At 34.3% G+C, this 20230-nt stretch overlaps 3 protein-coding genes across 7 annotated transcripts; 2 read left to right on the top strand and 1 right to left on the bottom strand.

Moving 5' to 3' along the window:
- Positions 1 to 785: 785 nt before the first annotated feature.
- Positions 786 to 5700, bottom strand: LOC110416032 (Protein prenylyltransferase superfamily protein). 2 transcript variants are annotated; one of them, XM_089783478.1, is made up of 10 exons: positions 5535 to 5700; positions 4601 to 4960; positions 3879 to 4080; positions 3362 to 3430; positions 2963 to 3040; positions 2692 to 2781; positions 2476 to 2526; positions 2012 to 2248; positions 1757 to 1920; positions 786 to 1167 (listed from the first exon to the last, which is right to left on the bottom strand). In XM_089783478.1, exons 1-9 carry the CDS (start codon positions 5582 to 5584, stop codon positions 1789 to 1791), a joined length of 1269 nt encoding a protein of 422 aa, XP_089639604.1. In that variant the 5' UTR covers positions 5585 to 5700; the 3' UTR covers positions 786 to 1167; positions 1757 to 1788. The 2 variants fall into 2 exon arrangements, with proteins under 2 accessions (XP_089639604.1, XP_021283531.1); XM_021427856.2 differs by having other exon boundaries at positions 1782 to 1920; positions 5535 to 5699.
- Positions 5701 to 5844: 144 nt separating this feature from the next.
- On the top strand, positions 5845 to 11844 carry LOC110416031 (casein kinase 1-like protein 10). 2 transcript variants are annotated; one of them, XM_021427854.2, is made up of 14 exons: positions 5845 to 6335; positions 6464 to 6504; positions 7264 to 7333; positions 7460 to 7608; positions 7701 to 7796; positions 8592 to 8662; positions 9092 to 9153; positions 9252 to 9315; positions 9420 to 9504; positions 9621 to 9747; positions 10390 to 10463; positions 10540 to 10603; positions 10911 to 11044; positions 11264 to 11844. In XM_021427854.2, exons 1-14 carry the CDS (start codon positions 6260 to 6262, stop codon positions 11546 to 11548), a joined length of 1398 nt encoding a protein of 465 aa, XP_021283529.1. In that variant the 5' UTR covers positions 5845 to 6259; the 3' UTR covers positions 11549 to 11844. The 2 variants fall into 2 exon arrangements, with proteins under 2 accessions (XP_021283529.1, XP_021283530.1); XM_021427855.2 differs by lacking the exons at positions 5845 to 6335; positions 6464 to 6504 and having other exon boundaries at positions 7263 to 7338.
- Positions 11845 to 13438: 1594 nt separating this feature from the next.
- On the top strand, positions 13439 to 20186 carry LOC110414987 (serine/threonine protein phosphatase 2A regulatory subunit B''beta-like). 3 transcript variants are annotated; one of them, XM_021426429.2, is made up of 13 exons: positions 13442 to 14079; positions 14710 to 14952; positions 15089 to 15194; positions 15276 to 15375; positions 15717 to 15822; positions 15925 to 16015; positions 16954 to 17095; positions 17289 to 17436; positions 17631 to 17740; positions 18285 to 18441; positions 18845 to 18970; positions 19090 to 19240; positions 19535 to 20186. In XM_021426429.2, the coding sequence occupies exons 1-12, from the start codon at positions 13930 to 13932 to the stop codon at positions 19228 to 19230; spliced, it is 1620 nt and encodes a 539-aa protein (XP_021282104.1). In that variant the 5' UTR covers positions 13442 to 13929; the 3' UTR covers positions 19231 to 19240; positions 19535 to 20186. The 3 variants fall into 3 exon arrangements, with proteins under 3 accessions (XP_089639473.1, XP_021282103.1, XP_021282104.1); XM_089783347.1 differs by having other exon boundaries at positions 13439 to 14079; positions 15089 to 15375; positions 19540 to 20186; XM_021426428.2 differs by having other exon boundaries at positions 13440 to 14079; positions 15089 to 15375.
- The last annotated feature ends 44 nt before the right edge of the window (positions 20187 to 20230 follow it).

Genomic DNA, 20230 nt, shown 5'->3' with positions numbered 1-20230 from the left:
AATAAAATATAAAAAATTAACATTATATAATATAGGTAAAACAAATTAAAATAAAATATATAATAATAAAAATATATTAAGAATGAAAATAAAATATAATAAAATTATAATAATAAATAAAAATAAAATATATGATATTAAAAATATATTTAAAATATGATATTATATAAAAATTAATAATATAAATATAAATATATTAAAAATAAAAAATAAAATATTATAATAATAAATAAAATAAAATATATGACATTAAAAATATATTTAAGAAATGATATTATATAAAAATTAATAATAAAAATATAAATATATTAAAAATAAAATATAAAATATTATAATAATAAATAAAATAAATATATGATATTAAAAATATATTTAAGAAATGATATTATATAAAAATTAATAATAAAAAATAAATATATTAAATTTATATTTTAATAATTAAGGGTAATTTTGACAATTAACATTACATTCCCACTAAAGTACTTGTAAACTAAACACTGCAATATTATTTTTTCTATATTTTAATTATTATTTTACTTGTATACCAAACACTGTAATATTATTTTTCTATATATCACATTGCTTATAATCACGTTATGTCACCGGTTCAATTTTTTCGGATTGGTGAACAATGGCTCCCACTCGACAAAGGGTAGCAACAGTCACTTTTGTGATTGGTGTGCAATGTTACCCCCACTCGACAAGGGAAGCAACCATCACTTTAGGGAACATTTTGGAGACAAAAAGCACTGGCTAACATTCGATTGCTTTAATTGGGTAGGCCATTGTAGTGGGAAGAAAGAGTTTGACATTAATGTTATAACATGTGGACTTGAAACTCCCAACTCATACATTCAGAATCCAAAGAGGTGGACATCAGTTACAAAAGAAAACACAAAGGTCATGCAAAGCTGTAATGGTTTTCAAACCAACTCAGCAAACTCCTTGTGCATTTCTACTGTGTCCAGTTTTGCTAGCAGTTGCTTCCCACTTTATTTTTTTTTTTGGGTACAACTTTATTTCAAGGACCTAGGCAAAGTAGGAATGGCCAGCCATTGTTCAAATCTATAATAGCTGCATTTTCCTCATGGCATTCTGATCTCTAGAGAGCTGGAAAACATGAGGATGCACCCTCAGAAGTTGAAATGAACAAAGTATTATTATTACCTGCATGTCAATAAGATATCTTATCAAACATTTGAAATAATTCACGAGGGATCCATTCTTCAAAAAGATAACTGAATTACAGTGCTCATGCATGGCTGCAGGCCTTTGATCATGGCCCCCATCACAGATAACAAACCTAACTGCCTTCATACTTGCGGAATGTGAGCTGACATATATAGCAGCCTCGAGAAAATCATTGTAGAGTGTAGGCTAACCAGAGAGCATAATAAATCGTAATAATTTCTCAAAATTAAAAAGAAAAAGAAAAGAAAGACAATGGTACCTAATATGCACATAACCTTGAAATATCAAAAGATTAGGTGAGCTAATCCACATATCAACTGTCCAACATGTGGTCCAATTATAGCTAGATATTAAAAGCAATATTAATCTCTGCTTTTTAACTATTTGTTTAAGAAATAAATTTCTCTACTTTCCAAGCTACTTTGTTTCAGTGAAAACCAGCTAACTTGATTAGAAAAGTAAGATTAGAAATTCTTTATTTTCAGTGCCACAATCCAACCTGTGCAGATAAGGTAAATACCAAATTAAATAGTCATAGATATGTCATGTAATAGGTAATATTTACCAAAGCTGAACTAATTCTCCCTTACATGCTGATTATAAGCTTCCATTTAAGTCCAAAAAGTCCCAAAGAAAAGATCTTTCAGGACATGTCTTATGTAGTATAGTCTTCAGGTTTCCTGCTTTTAGCTTCAATTGTACTTCACTCTCCCTAAATTGAGGAATTAGCTGATACATAATAGAGAAGTTAGAATCCACAGAGTAGCTTGCAAAGAAACCTGTTTAAACAGTCACTTTAACTTAAGCAAAATAACATTACCTTTATCAACCATAAATAGTAAATTGCTGAATACATTGCTTGTGCTTGGAAATCCTCAAACTCCATATCTTGAATGGTTGAGCAGGAATTTAGGAGACAGAATTCATTATTCATGAAGATACTGATTTCATCATCCATGCCGGTTTTCTGCTCAGACTGGCTGGAAATACCATGCATATTCATTGTCAAATGGCGTATTGAACACTGGGACAGGAAACGACGATGTAGCCATAGAGCCTATCAAAGATAAACAATATAAATTAAAAATTTTAAGGAATGCAGGAATAGGTGAGTTGGACACTGAACAAATAACTAGCCTGCACAAGTGTCATCTGTCACAAATAGACCATATTTGTTTTGAAAAGCGATGAAAGTACAAAGAACAAGACCATTGACTCTGTCAAACCCCATTCACCCTTTTCTTTTTTTGAGGAGGGAAAAGGAATAGGTAAAATGCCTTGTACCTCTCTCCCTACATAACGCTTTATTAACACTTCGTTCCAATCAAGTTCCGCCTGTCCAGTACAACTTTGAAGAGGTCAAATAAGAAAGTTGTAAATAAATTTTTTCATAAGAGATCAATGATCAATAAAGCAAATACATATCATGTGCGGTATACTTTCTTGGTAAAGACAAGAAATTGGTAGTTTTATTTGCATGAGTATGCCACAAAGTTGTACCTTCACAACTTGATAGTTTTCAACATCATAAGAAGAATCATCACATTCTTGTTTACAGCAGGAATTCTCAAAAATTCCAAGCATTAGCCGCTGCAAATTGAGGTACACTAAGATAGTTAGTAGCATGAATAAGATTTATTATTCAAATAAAAGATTATATTAATGATGACTTACCCCTGGTAAAACAAAATATTTCCCAGTATTCTTTGAACTAAAAACATATCTTTTCTTGAAGGCAATATCAATTTCAGACTGTAACATAAAAGCTTACTCGGCGATAGTGAAAGCATGAATTATCAGCAACATGTAACCCGGCCCAATTTCTGGATTTCTTTAACTCATGAAGCATCTGCAATTATATATTTACATCAATAAAACAATGTTAAGAGAAACTTAAAACGGATGCTTTCTTGAACCAAAGTGTCTCTGTATTAAAAAACCAAAAAACAAACATAATATACAACATAAATTTAGCAGCATAAAACAGGAACAGTGGAATTCTGAGAACATATCACTACACTCTATCCTTTAAAAATTCTGAAAATTCTGCACTAAGTACAGTTTTTAATCATTTGTTTTTTCTCACACATATGTGAAGTGCAGCAAACCTAGAACTTGTGTTGCAACAGTATATAACACTTGAACAATCTGCATAATCCAATAATCTAACCTGTTCTCTTGTCATGTAGGAAACTAACCAGCACCGATGATTCCAGGCACGATAGTTCATTTTTGATCTCTGTAAAGAAAAGAATATGATTAACTGCAGTTTTATCCACAGTTACATATCTCAATCATTGGTGTTGATGAATAAAAATCCATATCATAAATGCATTAGTAGGGGTCCACTCTACCCACAAAAGGAGTCCATATCTTAATAATAAAGATTCAGAGGTTTACATGAAAAGGGGAAAATGATTAGAACAAATTCATAGGAACTTTAGTGAGTTGTCAAGATAAGATGCACATCAGAAAGCAAACAGCTTAATAAACCCAACTCATATGCTTTGCAGTTTCATCCCTTTCAGTTTTTAGTCTGGGACAACACCATTAGGCAAACTACTAAGTATCTTGGAGTTCATAGCCACTTCTTGCGAGAGAAGAAAGAAAGAAATAAAGGATTTACTTTGAAAACGCTAATAAACCTTATTATACAATAGTATCCAGTTCCTGAGCTGAAATTAAACCTCAGCTATTTTTTCGACAAGCTCAGATTCTTTTGCTATAATCTCTGGCAGAGTTGAACATGTTCCAGCAATCATCCTGATCACCCATCGCCTGTGGCTCCAAGCTTGTTCACTTTTAGGTGAATAAGAAAGAACAAGGGCTGACAAGAGAAGTTCATCCATAAACATTGCCAGTTGCTGCTTCTTTGACACAACGAGCTTCCTAATGACATGACATAATACATAAACTAGGATCATGATCTAAACAAACTACACATCAACGATAAAATTTACAAATTATAACATAGCAGCAAGCATAAGGAACTTCAAAGCTCTACAAAGGCTAAAGACATAAAAACTCTCAGCTTGTGGTCATGCAAAGATAATCTCAAAGGTTTGATTCCATCATTTTCAAAGTTTACGCCGAAATTTTGGCTTCATTGTGTTTTAACAGAGACCTGAAAACCCAAAGGATGGGACCATGAACAGGGAATTGGTGTTCAATAGCAGGGTGAACTAGAATTACATGCCCAAATTTACAAATCACAGCTAATCAAATATTGTAACCATTTTTCCAGGGTGAAACAACTAGCAATGGTCAATCAGACCAGATGAAAATGCTTCACACTGACATGTAAGCAACAAATCCCAATCATCTTCCCAGAAATTGATTAGCATCCAAAGTACAAGTGAAGAAGTTAACAATAACTATGGATATACATAAAAGATTGAGTGGGGAAAACCTGGAATTCCATGCAGTGCCAAAATCGCAGCTTAACAATAAAAGCGCCCTGCTATGCTTCATGACTTCACTTTCAAAACACTGACAAGACAAAGAGCCATTCATGATATTCTCATGCTCATGTTTATTATTCGATAAGCTGTTAAGTGTCCTATATTGTTTCATTGCATCCATACATGCACCTTTTGCAGCCTTACACAACGGAAGAAGAACCTCAGTTGAAATGCCCAACTTATGATCTCTATTCCAAAATTTTGTATTTCTAGGTCCCAAAACATCATCCTTGGATGAGTCGCCGGATTCACCACCCTCTTCGCAGAGTGTGACAAACTGAGATGGGTGAATAAACCCTACTTCATCACTGAATTCAAGAACGGCAGCAATATTAGCTTCATATTACAATCGTAACATAAAACAATCTATTTCAACAGTGAGAATATATAAATAAACAACTAAGGTTCCATTTCCTTGCCCCTGCTTGCTTTTCAAAGAAATTCATCTACGGGCAAAATCATCTTTTTTGTTCTTTTTCTTCCACTAAATGCAAAATTTTTAAAATTTCAAAATTACTTGTTCTGTTTACATTCCAAACATTAACTTAATACAAAAAAAATGTAGCAAAAGCGCCAATTAATAAAATCCTGAACCAAGTTTCATATAATTCTCCTAACTAAATCAAATACAACAAAGTTTCATTTTCTCAATTTTAATAATTATATTCTTAAAATTTTTTCCTATTTATAAATCATAATTATCGACTTTTCACTTTAGAGAAAGATTAAAAATATTTTCTTTCATTTTTCTCCATTTTCTCAGTAACTAAACACAACGGCATCTTTAAAAATCTAAACTAATTTCAAAAGTTAACATGATAAATCTATATAATTCCATAAGTAAAACGATCTCATTTTTCAAATAAACGTATAACGACTCACATGAGGGGATCGGATTCCAAAATTGCCTCCAATTGATTCAACAGATCCATCGCTCTGTCTTCATCCTACGAGTTTCCGTACATTTTCTCTATTTTTCTAGCTCCCCTGTTTGGTTACCCGGAAAATCAAAGGAAAAAAAAAATCCCATTGCCACGTAATTAAAAAACTGATTTTTTTAAATTTTATCATAAAAAAATTTAAAGTATTATGCACGTGTTGTTCACGTGGCCTGCTCGAGCCGTCGTCTTAACCGTGCATGAAGCAAAGGCAATAAGAGAGAGAAAGGGGAAGGAGAAGAGAAATCACAAGAAAAAAAAAATAAAAAAAAAAGAAAAGGAAAAAGTTCCGTTGTTTTAAGGGGAAAAAAAGAGAGGAGAACTTATTTTTTCTTCAAAATCCAAAGAATCAGAGAAACAGAGAAAACAGATAAATTCTCTTCTTCTTCTTCTTTTTATTGAAATCTTCCTTTTTCTTTCCTTCTCTGTCTTTCACTTTTTCCCGCCATCTTTCCTCTCTTCATTTGATAATCTTCTTGTTTTTATTCTTTTATTGTATTTTTTCCACGAAAACTTTCCTCCATTTTTTAGTTTTACTTTTTAATCAGCAATGCGGCTCATTGATCCAATAATTTACGTCTTTTGTATCTCCCTTTTCGTGCTCCTCTGATTGTAAATTTTCATTTTAATTTTTGATTAATTTTGGTCTAATAATCAAAAAAATTGATAATGGATCGCATTGTCGGTGGGAAATTCAAAATGGGTAGAAAGATCGGAGCTGGATCTTTCGGCGAGCTCTTCCTTGGTAGTCTCTCTCTCTCTCTCTCTCTCTCTCTCTCTCTCTCTCTCTCTCTCTCTCTTTTCCTCTTTATTTTTACGCTTTTTAAATCAAAGTAATTAATCTGATTTAATGTGGTAATTATTTTTTGATAGGGGTCAATATACAGACTGGGGAAGAAGTTGCTGTAAAGATGGTATGAGCCTTAATTTTTGGAATTAATAGTTTGGTACATGTTGATTAGTTTAATTTTTGTTAGTGATTTGCTGATTTTAGATATAGGTATATGATCACCGGCTATAAGAAACTTATATAGGGATTAATTTTTCACTTTTTATCTCTAAATTAAGGTTAAGTATGTCGTGCTTGTTGTATTTGGCGATGTCAATGCAATCGGTTGGTGTTTGAATATTTTCTATGTGGAAATATAAGTTTATTTAAGTTATTATGAGAATATGTTCTAATTTTTCAATAGATTTAGTTATTGAGGAAGTTGTGATTCGAAGAGATTTATTAGATTAGAACATGCTGTTAATGATGATAAGGTTTTGAGTTTGCTATGAGATTGGATGGAATGGATGCTAAAAGACAAGTTAGAGGCTTTTGAAAATGCTGATGGGAATAGAGATGTGGACTAAAGGATATATTAATTTTTGGGGCAGGGCCTTTTGGGGCACTTTCGCAAGTTTTTGGGCTCTTTAAAGCAGTCTAAGCATTATCTCTGTCGAAGTTGGACATGTATGATAGAAAAATTTTGATATCTTCGAAAAAGGACTATACTGAGATTTTTTGCATTATAGAAGTATCTTAGATCTTGCAACAATATCATGCATTTTAGTATGAAAAGCACCAATCCTGAAATGTTATGAGAAGTAAATTTTGAATGTTTCTACTGATTCCCTACCTTAATCTATTTCGTTTTTGACCACCTGGGTTTTTTTCCCCACATCTTCAGGAACCTGTGAAGACCAAGCACCCTCAGCTTCACTATGAGTCAAAATTGTACATGCTTCTTCAGGGTGGAAGTAAGGTTTTATTTATTTTGCTCTGCTGTTAATTTATTTTAATTAGTGAATTGTGAAGAAAGGACCTTAATATGAAACACATGAGCTGAAGTTCATTGTTTGTTTTGTTTATTGTTTTTGATGAAGCGGGGGTTCCCCACCTCAAGTGGTTTGGAGTTGAAGGTGACTACAATATTATGGTTATTGAGCTTCTAGGGCCAAGCCTTGAGGACTTGTTCAACTACTGCAATCGAAAGCTCTCTTTGAAGACAGTGTTAATGCTCGCTGATCAGTTAGTATGTTTACCTGTCTCACTGAAGAACTTTTGTTTTGCTGCCTATGTTAGCATCACATGTGATGAGTACTCTTATTGCTGTTAACCCTTTAGATCAACAGAGTTGAATTTATGCACTCAAGGGGATTTCTTCATCGTGATATAAAGCCTGACAACTTTCTAATGGGTTTGGGACGAAAAGCCAATCAGGTATACGAGCTAATGTGATGCTTTCACTCTCTAGTTATATGTTGGAGTGTACTCCTTTGAACATTGTCTTACTTCATGATTGGTGACTATAGAGAAAGGTGGAAATCATGAAAGTGAAATTTTATTACTTTTAATCCTGTTAGTACATATATGTGCTGCTTAAGATTATCATATTTAGTTTTCTCATCACTCAAAAGACTTCATAGTCATATTCTTGGCAGTTAATAGTTTCATATTACAATAAGAGAGTTTAAAAAAGAAAATTACTGTGTTTTCAGAGTAAAAGCTAATTTTCTGTTGTGTACACTGTGAGCTGCAAGATCTTGTATTGGCGATGCATCAATGGGATTTCGTCTTGAAGCTTTCTCATAAGAATTTTTGCATCTTAAGTATGATGCAATTATTTAATTTGATAAAGAGTGAAATTAAGATACTGAAGAACATGTATCACTTTTTTCTTTTTTAGTGGGGAAGTAAAATTTTATCCTGATATCCTCTTATAGGATTTTAGAATGGCCTTTCCTTGAGTTTAGCTTTACTTAAGTATTGCATGTCTATGCCATATGTCAGTTACCAATTGTATATTGAAGGTTGTTTCCATTTTTTTTGCCAGTATCAATAGTTGATAACTTGGAGATTGCCATACTGGTAAATTCCCAAAAGTTATTGCAGCTGTAGTTGCTGAGTATACGAAATGCCATTACTAAAAGCCTCAAATCTTGATATGGTGACTGAGATGGTTGCTTTGATTACTTTATGGATTTGCTACTAACCATCTCATGGATTATGTAACAGGTGTATATTATTGATTATGGCCTTGCTAAAAAGTATAGGGATCTTCAAACTCACAAGCACATACCCTATAGGTATGCATTTGCCATTTGTTTCGTATCCCAAATAGTGGCACAATGAGCTAAGGTTTTCTGCTGTCCCATTTTTTTTGTTTGTTTATCAGTTGTATGTAAAATGTTTTTTATCTGAGAGATAGATATTTGTAAACTAATTGCTTACAATTGGTGGCTCTCCTTGAGCATGATAACATCCAGCCAAACAAGCTGGAGAGGAGAGTCACCCATGTATTTTGAAAGTTCTTGACCAGTTGTTGTATTTGACCTGATTTTGGTTACGCTGTTTGTTGTTCTATTGCTTACATGCTAATATAATATGTGTTGAAAGTTATCACATTTTTGACAAGCATCCAGGATTAGTTTCAATGGTTTAATTGAGTGGTTGTTTATCTACTTAGTCTTCATGTTCAATTTGTTTCAACTTCTGTGAATTTGATATCTTCACAGAGAAAACAAGAATCTTACGGGCACAGCTCGATATGCAAGCGTTAACACTCACCTTGGAGTTGGTGGGTAAAGTGCCACATTAGTTATTCATTGTTTCTGCTTATGCATGTTAGACATGATGTGCATTGTGTAATCTAATTGTTGCTCAATTCATGCACAGAACAAAGCCGAAGAGATGATTTGGAATCACTGGGTTATGTGCTCATGTATTTTTTACGAGGAAGGTTATAACTTTATAAGCACTATTCTTTGTGCATTCCAAGTTTGTTGATGTGAAAAATATTTCTTATTGGTCATGTTCTTTAAATTTATGTTTTGCTGGCATCAGCCTTCCCTGGCAGGGACTGAAGGCGGGGACAAAAAAACAGAAGTATGATAAAATCAGTGAAAAGAAGATGCTAACTCCTGTTGAGGTATTTTAAGGTTCAATCAAATTCTGAATATGAAATGCAAGGCTGGTGCCCTCACCTTGTCATTACACTTCTCTTATTTATAACTAATTACATAAATGTGCAAATCCTTCCTTCAGGCACTCTGCAAGTCATATCCATCAGAGTTCATATCATACTTTCATTATTGTCGATCATTACGCTTCGAAGACAAGCCAGATTACTCATACTTGAAGAGGCTTTTCCGAGACTTATTTATTCGAGAAGGTCAGAGCCAAAGACTGTAGTTTCCTATTCAAATACTTTTATCATGTCTTAGTTAATAGTGGAAGTTGGGAGTTGTTTGTATCCTTTGTAATGCCCATAATGTGTGGGTCTCAACAAGAGTGACCATGATGCATATAAAATTTTGTGCATTATAGTGGAAGCAATTGGAAGGTGGGTTGCTTTTTGGCATCTTGATGACATAGCTTTCTAGTTTCTTCTGGTCATGGATAGAGTCATTTAATTGTATTACAAACTTTGCATAGATTGGTGGTTGATGTGCAATAATTTCTTGTACCTAAATATCAGTATGTAAGTCATACACCTTGAAAATGAACAAGGATTTAAATACCAACTATACCGGACTTAACAGGTAAGACAGGATGTGTCTTAACTCCTGTCAAGATGCATTTGAAACGTGTGGTGAACACAATTTGTTATAATAACATGGATAAACATGTGTGAGAGCTCATTCTGTTGCTAGCTGAACTTAGCTTTCCCGCTTTCAAGATGTTGTCATTTTTTGGAAAGCATGATAAGATTACTTGCCAATAACATCATGAGACAACATTGTTTGAAAATTTTTCTTTGAAGGCTGGTAAAGTGTTTATTGCCTTTTGATTCTCAAGGTGGTTTTGTTGGCAGGATATCAGTTTGACTATGTATTTGACTGGACCATACTCAAGTATCCTCAGCTCACTGGTAGCTCTAGACAGCGGGTCAGTGTTTGTAAATCTTGACCTTTACTTCTCTCCTATCACAGATTATTCTTATATTCTTTCTTGTGTCTTTCAGCCATCAGGTGGAAAAGCTGCTTTAAATGCTGGACCATCTGCTGAAAGAACGGAGAAGCCATCAGGTGTGCTCTGTTATCCAGAGAGGGTGTAGGGAGGGGGATCAAGTTTTGCGTAACTAAAATGTTTGGACTGCTAAGGATGTATTTGAATTACTTGATTTTCGTTGTTTTCCAGACTTCCTACTTCTAAATACAATTCCCAATTTTCAATTATGATGCTTGAGGCTTGGATACTTAACATAGCCTTTCTGTGGCAGGGTGATTTAGGAAGTTTCTTGGTTGTTACTTTGTGGAAGCAAAAAATTCTTTACCCTTTTTGTTTAGTGAATCCTAATGCTTTTCCTCCTTTTTCCTTACATGTTTTGACTAGTGGGACGAGAAATTCGCGATAGATTTTCAGGTGCTGTTGAGGTATTTACTAGGAAAAATGCTTCAGGTAGTGGACATCTCAGTGATCATTCAAAGCAGAAGGTATCAGAGAGGGCATCACCATCAAAGGATGTGGTAGGCATTGACTGCCATAAATTTTGTTGCATTTGCTTTCAGTTATTGTCTATTTGCCCATTTCCTATATGAATCTGGATCTACTGTATGCGATTCCTTGAATAAATTTTGATGCATCCATGTCTTTGCATATATGATGCATGTAGAGTTCAAATCAGTGCTCCACAGCTCATCTTTTATTTTGAGGGCTATTTATGAATTTCTCTCAATTTTTTCCAGGACAATGATTCTGGAAGGGGGCGAACTTCTTCCACCCGCCCTAGCAGCTTGTCCAAGAGGGCAGTTGCCTCAAGCAGCAGGCCAACATCTTCTGTGGGGCCCAGTGATAGTCGATCAAGTTGGCTTCTTTCAGGTAGTAGTCGCCTCTCCACCAGCCAGAGACTCCATTCTGGGTCCGAGCACAAATCGTCTCTCTCCCGAGCTACAACCTCGAAAGGTATTCATGAAGATCAGAACAAGAGCTCTGATCACCATTCGAGAGTCACAGATAAGAGGAAGGGGTGAATGTTTCATTTGGTAAGAGATGGTGCTTCTTTTGGTGTAAACCTCACATTCCCATTTCAATCAAAACGTAATTCTTACACAAATTAATGGGTCTCGTCACACCTAAATTCCACATTTTTCGATGGAAATATATGCAATTGTCTTACTTGTCATCATGCTATGTTGTTGTAGAGTCATGAAGAGAAGGATACTAAGATTTGGGATCCAGGCCTTTTTATTTTTTTCAAAAGAAAAAAAAGAAAGGTTCCTTCCCAATTTGTTAATATTTATTCAAAGTAAAGCTGTACTCGCTGATTGCTCCTGTTCTTCCTTCCTACTTGTCCAAACAGATTTATTCCCTCCCATACTTTGAATTAGTTGCTTTTCTATGGTGCAATCAATCAGCAAATGTAATTTGATTTGCTCCTATAGTTTTCTTTTTCTCTCTCTCTAATTTTAAGGAAATGAGAACCATTTGGGGCTAAGCTATCCCCTTTTATCTGGGGTGTTTACATGCATCACATCCGAAAAGAAAAGATTACCCCTTTTATCACATGGATACTCTAATCTAATTTGCTTGGGGGATCCAATCTTTGCATGTTTTAAGAACTGGGAATTGGTAGCTTAATGGCTTGTGAATAGGGTGAGAACAGGGTAAATTGGAAAACTATCCTACTTTTATCTAATAGATCTTGTATGTTCTTTCCATTTTTTTCTTGGTTTCCTTTTCAGATATGTTAGGTACTCCTGTTATTATACCTAATCCATTTCCAATTAAAAATAAAAATCCTTCTTTATTTTCCCCTTTTTTATAAGTATAAAGGAATTGCGTGGTGATCATATTGTTAGGTTACCAATAATTTGCTTATACCGATTGGACAAGGGGGGTTCAGATAGCCTAAAACGAAGGTGGCATTGAATTTGGTCTAAAGGATATATGATGCACCCATGATTGCATTAAATATTCCAACTTCACTGTTTTGTTATCTTTTTCTCTTGCTATGATTGGGTATGCATCCTACTCTTTATCCTCCTATTTATCTCAATCACATAAAGCTACACCCACATTACACTTCACCTCCCATTTTATGCCACTATTAATTTATTGATTTTCCTTAAAAATAATAAATTAAAATAAAAAGATTAACGGTTTAAATATTTGATTCAATAGTAAATGTATTTATATTTCTATAAAGGGTTGTGAATTTTTAATTCTTTAAAAAAAAAGAAATTCTTAAATTAAGATAAATACAATTTTGTTAAAATGAGAGAAAATACCTAATGTATATTTTGGTATGATTGGATAACTCTTTATCCTCTTATGTATGTCAATTACATAATGTTACACAAACAGCAACAATTTAATAATTTTTTTTAGAAGTAAATTAAAACGAAAATATGAACCGGTTACTAACTTAGTATTTGATTCAACGGTAAATATTTCATAAAAGACTTAGATGGGAATCTCATTAATATATGATCTAACTAACGGTTAATATTCCATAAAAAATAGATTCGAATCTTAACAATTGAAAAGAGTATTATATGTCCAATGCAAAATAACATTAACTCTTTGCAAAATGCTATTTTCCAATTTATCCACCGAATTTGAAAAGACTTGAGTGAAACGTTATTCAAGTCTATGACTTTCCAACGTATTTTAAATTGGTTTATGGACCAAATCGTTTGAGTCTTTGACTTTATGTACCCGTGGAATAATATATTATATATATAAAACAAAGTTACATCTAAAAAAAAAAGAAAAAAGAAAAACAAAATAGTGTAAACATTACTCACGCTCTTAGCACGAGACGAAGACCGAAATGTGATTACGTTCAACACCACCCTTGCCTACAAGGCCACGTGGATCCGTTTAACTATTTTTCACACAAAAAAAATTTCGCTAAATTATTTTTCATTTAGCAAAAAAAAGGGCTCTGTTTCTCTATCTCTCTCTCTCTCTCTCTCTCTCTCTCTTTCTCAAATGCTACTCAAATCTCTGCAATTTCTTAGCTAATCTCCCTCTTGAATCGCATCGATCTCCTCTCCTTCCACCCTCCTCTGTCTCTCAATAAAGAAAATTAATCTCACTTTCCTTCACTTTCTCTCCTCCCAATCACTCTTTTGCTAACGCGCTAAAAAGGAAAAACGAAAAATAAGAATAGTTTGTCTAACTCCGTTTCCTGATTCCATGAAGATCTAGAGTTTCGAATGCTTTCTTAGCTCCAAATCGGAGTTTCTCATTCACATTTTCCAATGGATAATTAAAAATGAATTTCTGAGCTTAAATCTTCTTCTTCTTCTTGTTTTTTTTTAATTTAATTTTTGGAAGCTGATTTTTATTTTGATCTGTGCGGAAACTTTGTTTGAGGCCTGTTTGGTTATGTGAAGAAAAGAAAAAAATGGAGGCAGTTGTTGTTGGAGATGTGGCGTGTTTGGATGCGGAGCTATTGCAGCTCCAGGAGATGTCTCCATTAGCTCTCAAATCCAATCCTGAATTCACTCAAAAGCTTTTTGAACAGTGGCTTTCGCTTCCTGATGCTAACAAGCTGGTACTTCGCGTTTTTTTTATTTCGAATCTTCACGCGGTGTTTGATTTGTTTTCGGTTACTTGAATTGAAAATGATTGCGTTGAGTTGCCATTACATTGTTTTAATCAGTTCATTGCTTGGTTAATTTGATAGGATAATTTTTTTTTTAAAAAAAGAAAGAAGTAATTTATATTATGATAATTGAAGTATGTTTGATGCGGCATTATTTTCATTTTTTTTTATGTTTTAATTAGTTCATTATGTATATATGTATGCAAATTTCGTATTAACAAAAGAATAAACGTATGTTAATAGCTTAAATCAATGCTAAAGGGATGTTGTGACTTTCAATTGTTGATTTTCTACATGTCTTTATCAAGTGGTATTATCCCATATTGATTAAGTTTTGAGTTTGCTCTTGACCAAATTGGTTTTTGGTTGGAGACTTAACAGTCTACACAATATCCCAGAATAACGGTTGCCTAGTCTCAAACAATGATAAAACGAATATTGTTTTGTATTTAAATATGGAAATTTTCCTTCTTAGTGACTTTAAAGCAGAACATATTGAATTCATATAAAAATTTTGAAATATTCCTCTGAACCTATGAGTCGAGGTGCACTGTTGTTTAACTGTTGCTGCTTTGCTAGGTGATATCATTGGTTAATGATGCAAAGGCCGGTAATCACTTAAATGTTCATGGAAATACCTCCAGTGGAAGTACTGCCACGAGCAATTCTTTACCTTCCATGTTTCCTGCTGGCAGTGCACCTCCCCTTTCACCAAGAAGTACATCTGGTTCCCCTCGTATAACAAAACAAAGGGTTGGTCCTTCAAACTTGGGTTCTCCGCTGAAAGTTGTTAGTGAGCCCGTGAAAGAGTTGATACCTCAGGTTTGGGGCCTGTTTAATTAATATGCTATTTTTCTTTCTCCATTGCTGTCCTTGGTTGTGTTTTATCTGCTATGTTTAGCTTTCTACTCTGAAGATGGTGATCACTTGTAATATTGGTACTTGAAAATGCCTCCAGTTTTACTTTAAAAATGGTCGTCCACCTCCAAATGAGCTTAAAGAACAATGCATGTTTCGAATCAGTCAGTTTTTCTATGGCCACCAGGATGGGCTGCAGTTGCATGGTAAGACACATGTAAGCATTGTTTTAATAGATGTTTCTGGAACTCATCTGATATTTGTGTTTTACTTTCTATATATATCAGAGTTCAAACTAGTGACCAAGGAAATTTGCAAGCTGCCATCATTTTTCTCCCCATCACTTTTCAGAAAAATTGATGTTAATAGCACTGGTTTGATTACAAGGTATACTCTCTTGTTCATGGAAGTGGAACAGCTATATTTTTAACTTAGATCCATTGTATCCTTTGAAACTGCTAGGATTATGGCCATTCTTTATTTGAAAATAAAAAAAAATTATATTTTTACTTTTTTTCTGTGGTGAGGTGCTCTCCATGCTGGACCTAGTCGGAGAAGTATGTGTTGTAAATTTAAATTGCTACTGATGATGACAACAGATGAAAATATTATTGTAGAATCTAACTCCTATTCTGTTACTTCTCCCTCTAATTGCTTTTCAGCTGTGACATCATTTAGTTCATTTCATATTGTAGCTTTTACTGAGCTTTCCTCTCATCTACTTGTAGAGATGCATTTATTGATTATTGGGTCAATGGCAACATATTGACGATGGATATAGCTACCCAAATATATACAATATTAAAGCAACCAGATCTCAAATACCTCACTCAGGTCTTTTTACGTTTTTGAGAGCTTAAATCGACTGCAATATTGGTTGATAGTCTAATAGTCTGTGTTTAAACTTAATTTCTTCTATACTTTCCAATTTGACAGGATGACTTCAAACCTGTTCTTCGAGAACTATTGGCAACTCATCCAGGGTTGGAGTTCTTACAGAGTACACCTGAGTTTCAGGAAAGATATGGTTTGTTTTCATCTGTTTGATACTTTTTGGTAGTTTTCTCATTTCAATGTGATTTTGAGATGCAAGACTTTTTTAATTTCTGATATTTCCCCCTCCTTTTGCAATATCTAAGGCATTTGAATGCTTATAATGAGTTGTTGCCAAACTGATTCTGTCATTAAATGCTGGAACTACTAATATCTGAACTTGCAATTCCTGTAAATGCATTTATTTTCATGTGATTTTCTATGAGTGCAGTTCACTCTGTTTCTTTGATGAAGTAGTTCTGTCTCTAATGCGTTTAATAATGTATAATACTGTGTTAATAATTATTAATAAAGGACAGTAGCATGTTAATTAGGAAGGAATCCAAGCCTACTCTTTGATCAGAAAGTGTCGAAATTTACACATCTGTCGGACATTACAAAAAAGGTGCATAGAAAACAGGATTTGCATTCTTGTTTAGTTTGTTGGTTGTCTTTAGCAAGAATGATGGCAATATAGCTCTCATTTTGGTCTTTGGTTTCAATTGGTTGGCTTCCTTTTTCTAAAATGCCTGTTTTTAAGATGATGAATTCACACAAGAAATTCTTATAAACAGACCCATCTTTTTAGTTTGATGTGCACATAATCTTATGTTCTTTTTAGATTAGAATGACTGATTGTCAACATATTGAATGAGAGGTTGCAATAGGACCATATTATAATTGTGTGACTGAAAATGAAACTCAAATATCCTACCAATTCATGCATTACAGCTTATTGGATATTTGTCTTAACATGTACGGGATCCTTTCCCATTCAATATGATGTTTACCATTGCTCACACAGTTAGCATAAACTACTAACCCTGTGTTTTTCAATTGTTTGCAAGTCTTGGTTGTCCCAAGTGCTGCGGAATATGCGATTCATTTTTATTGATGTTGCTTGTTAACATAACTTTTGTTGCACATGGCCAGCTGAAACGGTAATATATAGAATATATTACTACATAAATAGATCTGGGAATGGTCACCTCACTCTTAGGGAGTTGAAACGTGGAAACTTGATTGATGCCATGCTACATGCTGATGAGGAAGAGGACATTAACAAAGTTTTGAGGTATAGACTTGGCTTGAATCTCCTTGAACGCATACACTAGAAAACGGATTTTTATGTTGCTTTCAAATTCCAAAAAATATGAATAATTTGTATAATTGCTTTGATACATGCTTAATACATTCTGTTTGATACCAATTGTTTTGACATTTCAATCTTTTCTTCTGCTTTTTGAAAAATATCACCACATATACAGGTACTTTTCATATGAACATTTTTACGTGATATACTGCAAGTTTTGGGAGCTGGATACAGATCATGATTTCTTGATTGACAAGGAGAACCTTATCCGATATGGTAACCATGCGCTTACCTACCAGATCGTTGATAGAATATTTTCTCAGGTTTGTCTGAATCTGATGATACTTTTGTTCCTTGGTCCAAACCTCATTCTCCCTGCAAAATGGCGTTTTTTGTTTAATTGAACTTTGTCTATTTTGGACCACTTTCCTCTTCTACAACTTTTTGTGTTTCATTAATTGATATTTATTTTTAAATTTTGATTTTTCACTCATGTTATGCTTTCATATCATCATAGGTTCCAAGAAAGTTTACCAGTAAGGTTGAAGGAAAGATGGGGTATGAAGATTTTGTCTATTTTATCCTAGCAGAGGAGGACAAGCCATCTGAGCCTAGTCTTGAGTATTGGTATATTTTGTGCTCTTTTTCTGTAGACTCAAGGGTATTGTGGATTTTGTGCACTGATTACAGAGTTTGAAGCTAACCTCGTTATTGTTGAAGTAAATACACCTTTTTTTGTCATATGAACTCACTTTTATAAAAAGTCCCTCAACAATATCTGAAAGTAGCTTTTTTTTCCTTCCCACTTCTCACCTAAAATTTCAGAAAGACTTGTCAGAAGCTGCTGATTGGAAATTAGTCTTAATCAACCAAATTTAACTAAGCAAACAAAGGATGCAAATGATTCATTTGTAGCTTTATGAATATTTCCCTTAATATTTTTCGCCCTGCTGTCAGAGTGAGAAATAGCAGAGTGTTTTGAGGGGGTGGAGCTTCTGAATGATCAATGGCATTGAGATTTGACTTATGAGTAATTTTTTATTCTTGGCTAGTAGTTTTTTTTTTCTTCCCATTGTTCTTTCTTATGGAATACTTCGACATAGTTTGGCAGGGTGGGGAAATATGCCATTACTAGCTAGTAATTGGGGCATTATATTTTTTTCTTTTGTAGGTTCAAGTGTATAGATTTGGATGGTAATGGAGTTATCACACGTAATGAAATGCAATTCTTTTATGAGGAGCAGTTGCATCGAATGGAATGCATGTCCCAGGAGCTTGTGCTCTTTGAGGACATCTTATGTCAGATAATTGACATGATTAAACCAGAGGTTTGCCATTTTATCATTGTTCCCTTTTTGTCTCCTTGCCTTTTTAGTATGGTACATACGGGAGTGTGTTCATGGAAATGAATCAGAATGCACTTTATCTTTGCTAAGTTCTGCTTGTAATTTCAAACTTAAAAGATTTATGCTGGTATCATTCAATTGTCTGTAAGGCAGATTTCTGGCAAATGTTGAGTTCATCGCTGTTCCTGTTGAAGCAGGTTATTCATGGCTGCTTTACAATAGATCATTTAGTGAGATTAAGGCCCTGAGCCTGTGAACTGCTTTTTACCATATTCTGGGTTGGGCCCTTAGGAGCTGATTTTCCAATTCAGTTCTCCTTCCCATACATTGCTAATGAAGATAGATTGTTTTACATTATTGATAATTGAAATTTTCTTGTTTGCAGGATGAGAGCTATATAACATTGCATGACCTGAAAGGTTCTAAACTTTCTGGAAGTGTTTTCAATATCCTTTTCAATCTTAACAAGTTCATGGCCTTTGAAACTCGTGATCCATTCCTCATTCGTCAGGTAAATGTGATACGTCATCTCTAATTTACTTGTTTAACACTACCTTTAAAAGGAACTGTGCACCATTGCACTTCTTTGGTACTTTTGGATAACAGCCTTGTTTATGTCGGAATAAACAGGAGCGTGAGAATCCTACATTGACAGAGTGGGATCGTTTTGCACATAGAGAATATATTAGGCTTTCAATGGAAGAAGATGTCGAAGATGCCTCTAATGGAAGTGCAGAAGTTTGGGATGAATCACTTGAGGCTCCCTTCTAAGTTGAATAGGGTAAGAGTTTCCAGTTCATGCCCTCCTGTTTTTGTATTGTTCTGGTTTTTTGTGAAATAAAAAAGGTACTAGCTAATGCTGAAGACAGATTGTCTCAGCTGGGGCAGGGATATCTTCAGGTCCTAGTACCGGATTGGGTGCTCTGTCTGCGAATGCTTAAGACGGAAGAATTAAGCTAAAATAACAGCAAAGCATTTATAATCAATCAACCTGGAATTTCATGCAAACTCGACAACGAATTTCTGTTCACATCTTATATCTGACTTATTTTTGCATGATCTTCATGTCTCTCAGTACAGGTGCTCAGAGAAGAGCTCCACACACTTCTATGCTGGGCACCAGAAAGGGAATGTCAACCGAGGGAGTTGGGCCTTGAATGGGCGGTCGGATCTCATTGGAGGAAATTTTTGAGCTTGGCCTTGTGGGATGTACTCTTGATGCACAAGTCAGAGGACTCTCAGGCCTTTGCATGCATGATTTGACAAACAAATGATGAATCATGCAATTGGGGCCCGGCTTTATATTTAAGCAATTTTCGCATGGACGAGTAACTGCTGGGCGGTGATAATTGAAATCCAGGTTTAAAGAAGCTGAGAACATTTTACTATCCTTTCCATTCTTGAATTTAAGATACAATCTAAGTCCGTTTTTCATTTTCCTCCTTGGGGTCCTACTTGGTTCATTTAGTGATTTCATCGAGTATGGTTGGTTACTGGGTTGGCGTGTTAGCTCTCTATTTATGTACAATTTTGGTTTGGATCGTGGTCATTTAGCAATTGATTTTAGTTGCCCCCCTCCCCCCTTTTTTTTTCATTTCTATTTTCGGTTTTTACCATTTAGTCATGTGTTATGAACATAGATTAAGTAAAATGGTGTATTTATTTGTGAAAGTCGAAAATTTGTGTTGTAAGTTAATTGAATAAAGAGGTGGGAGTTACAATTGAAAGCGGTATTGGGAATTATTGAACTAAATGCCTCATGGGATATGTG

This window comes from Theobroma umbraticum, unplaced genomic scaffold, assembly GCF_002168275.2.
Source record: "Theobroma umbraticum cultivar Fairchild unplaced genomic scaffold, ASM216827v3 scaffold_147.0, whole genome shotgun sequence".
NCBI classification, from domain to species: domain Eukaryota; kingdom Viridiplantae; phylum Streptophyta; class Magnoliopsida; order Malvales; family Malvaceae; genus Theobroma; species Theobroma umbraticum.
The sequence above is the reverse complement of the archived record's forward strand: the minus strand, read 5'-3'. Positions and strand labels throughout refer to the sequence as shown.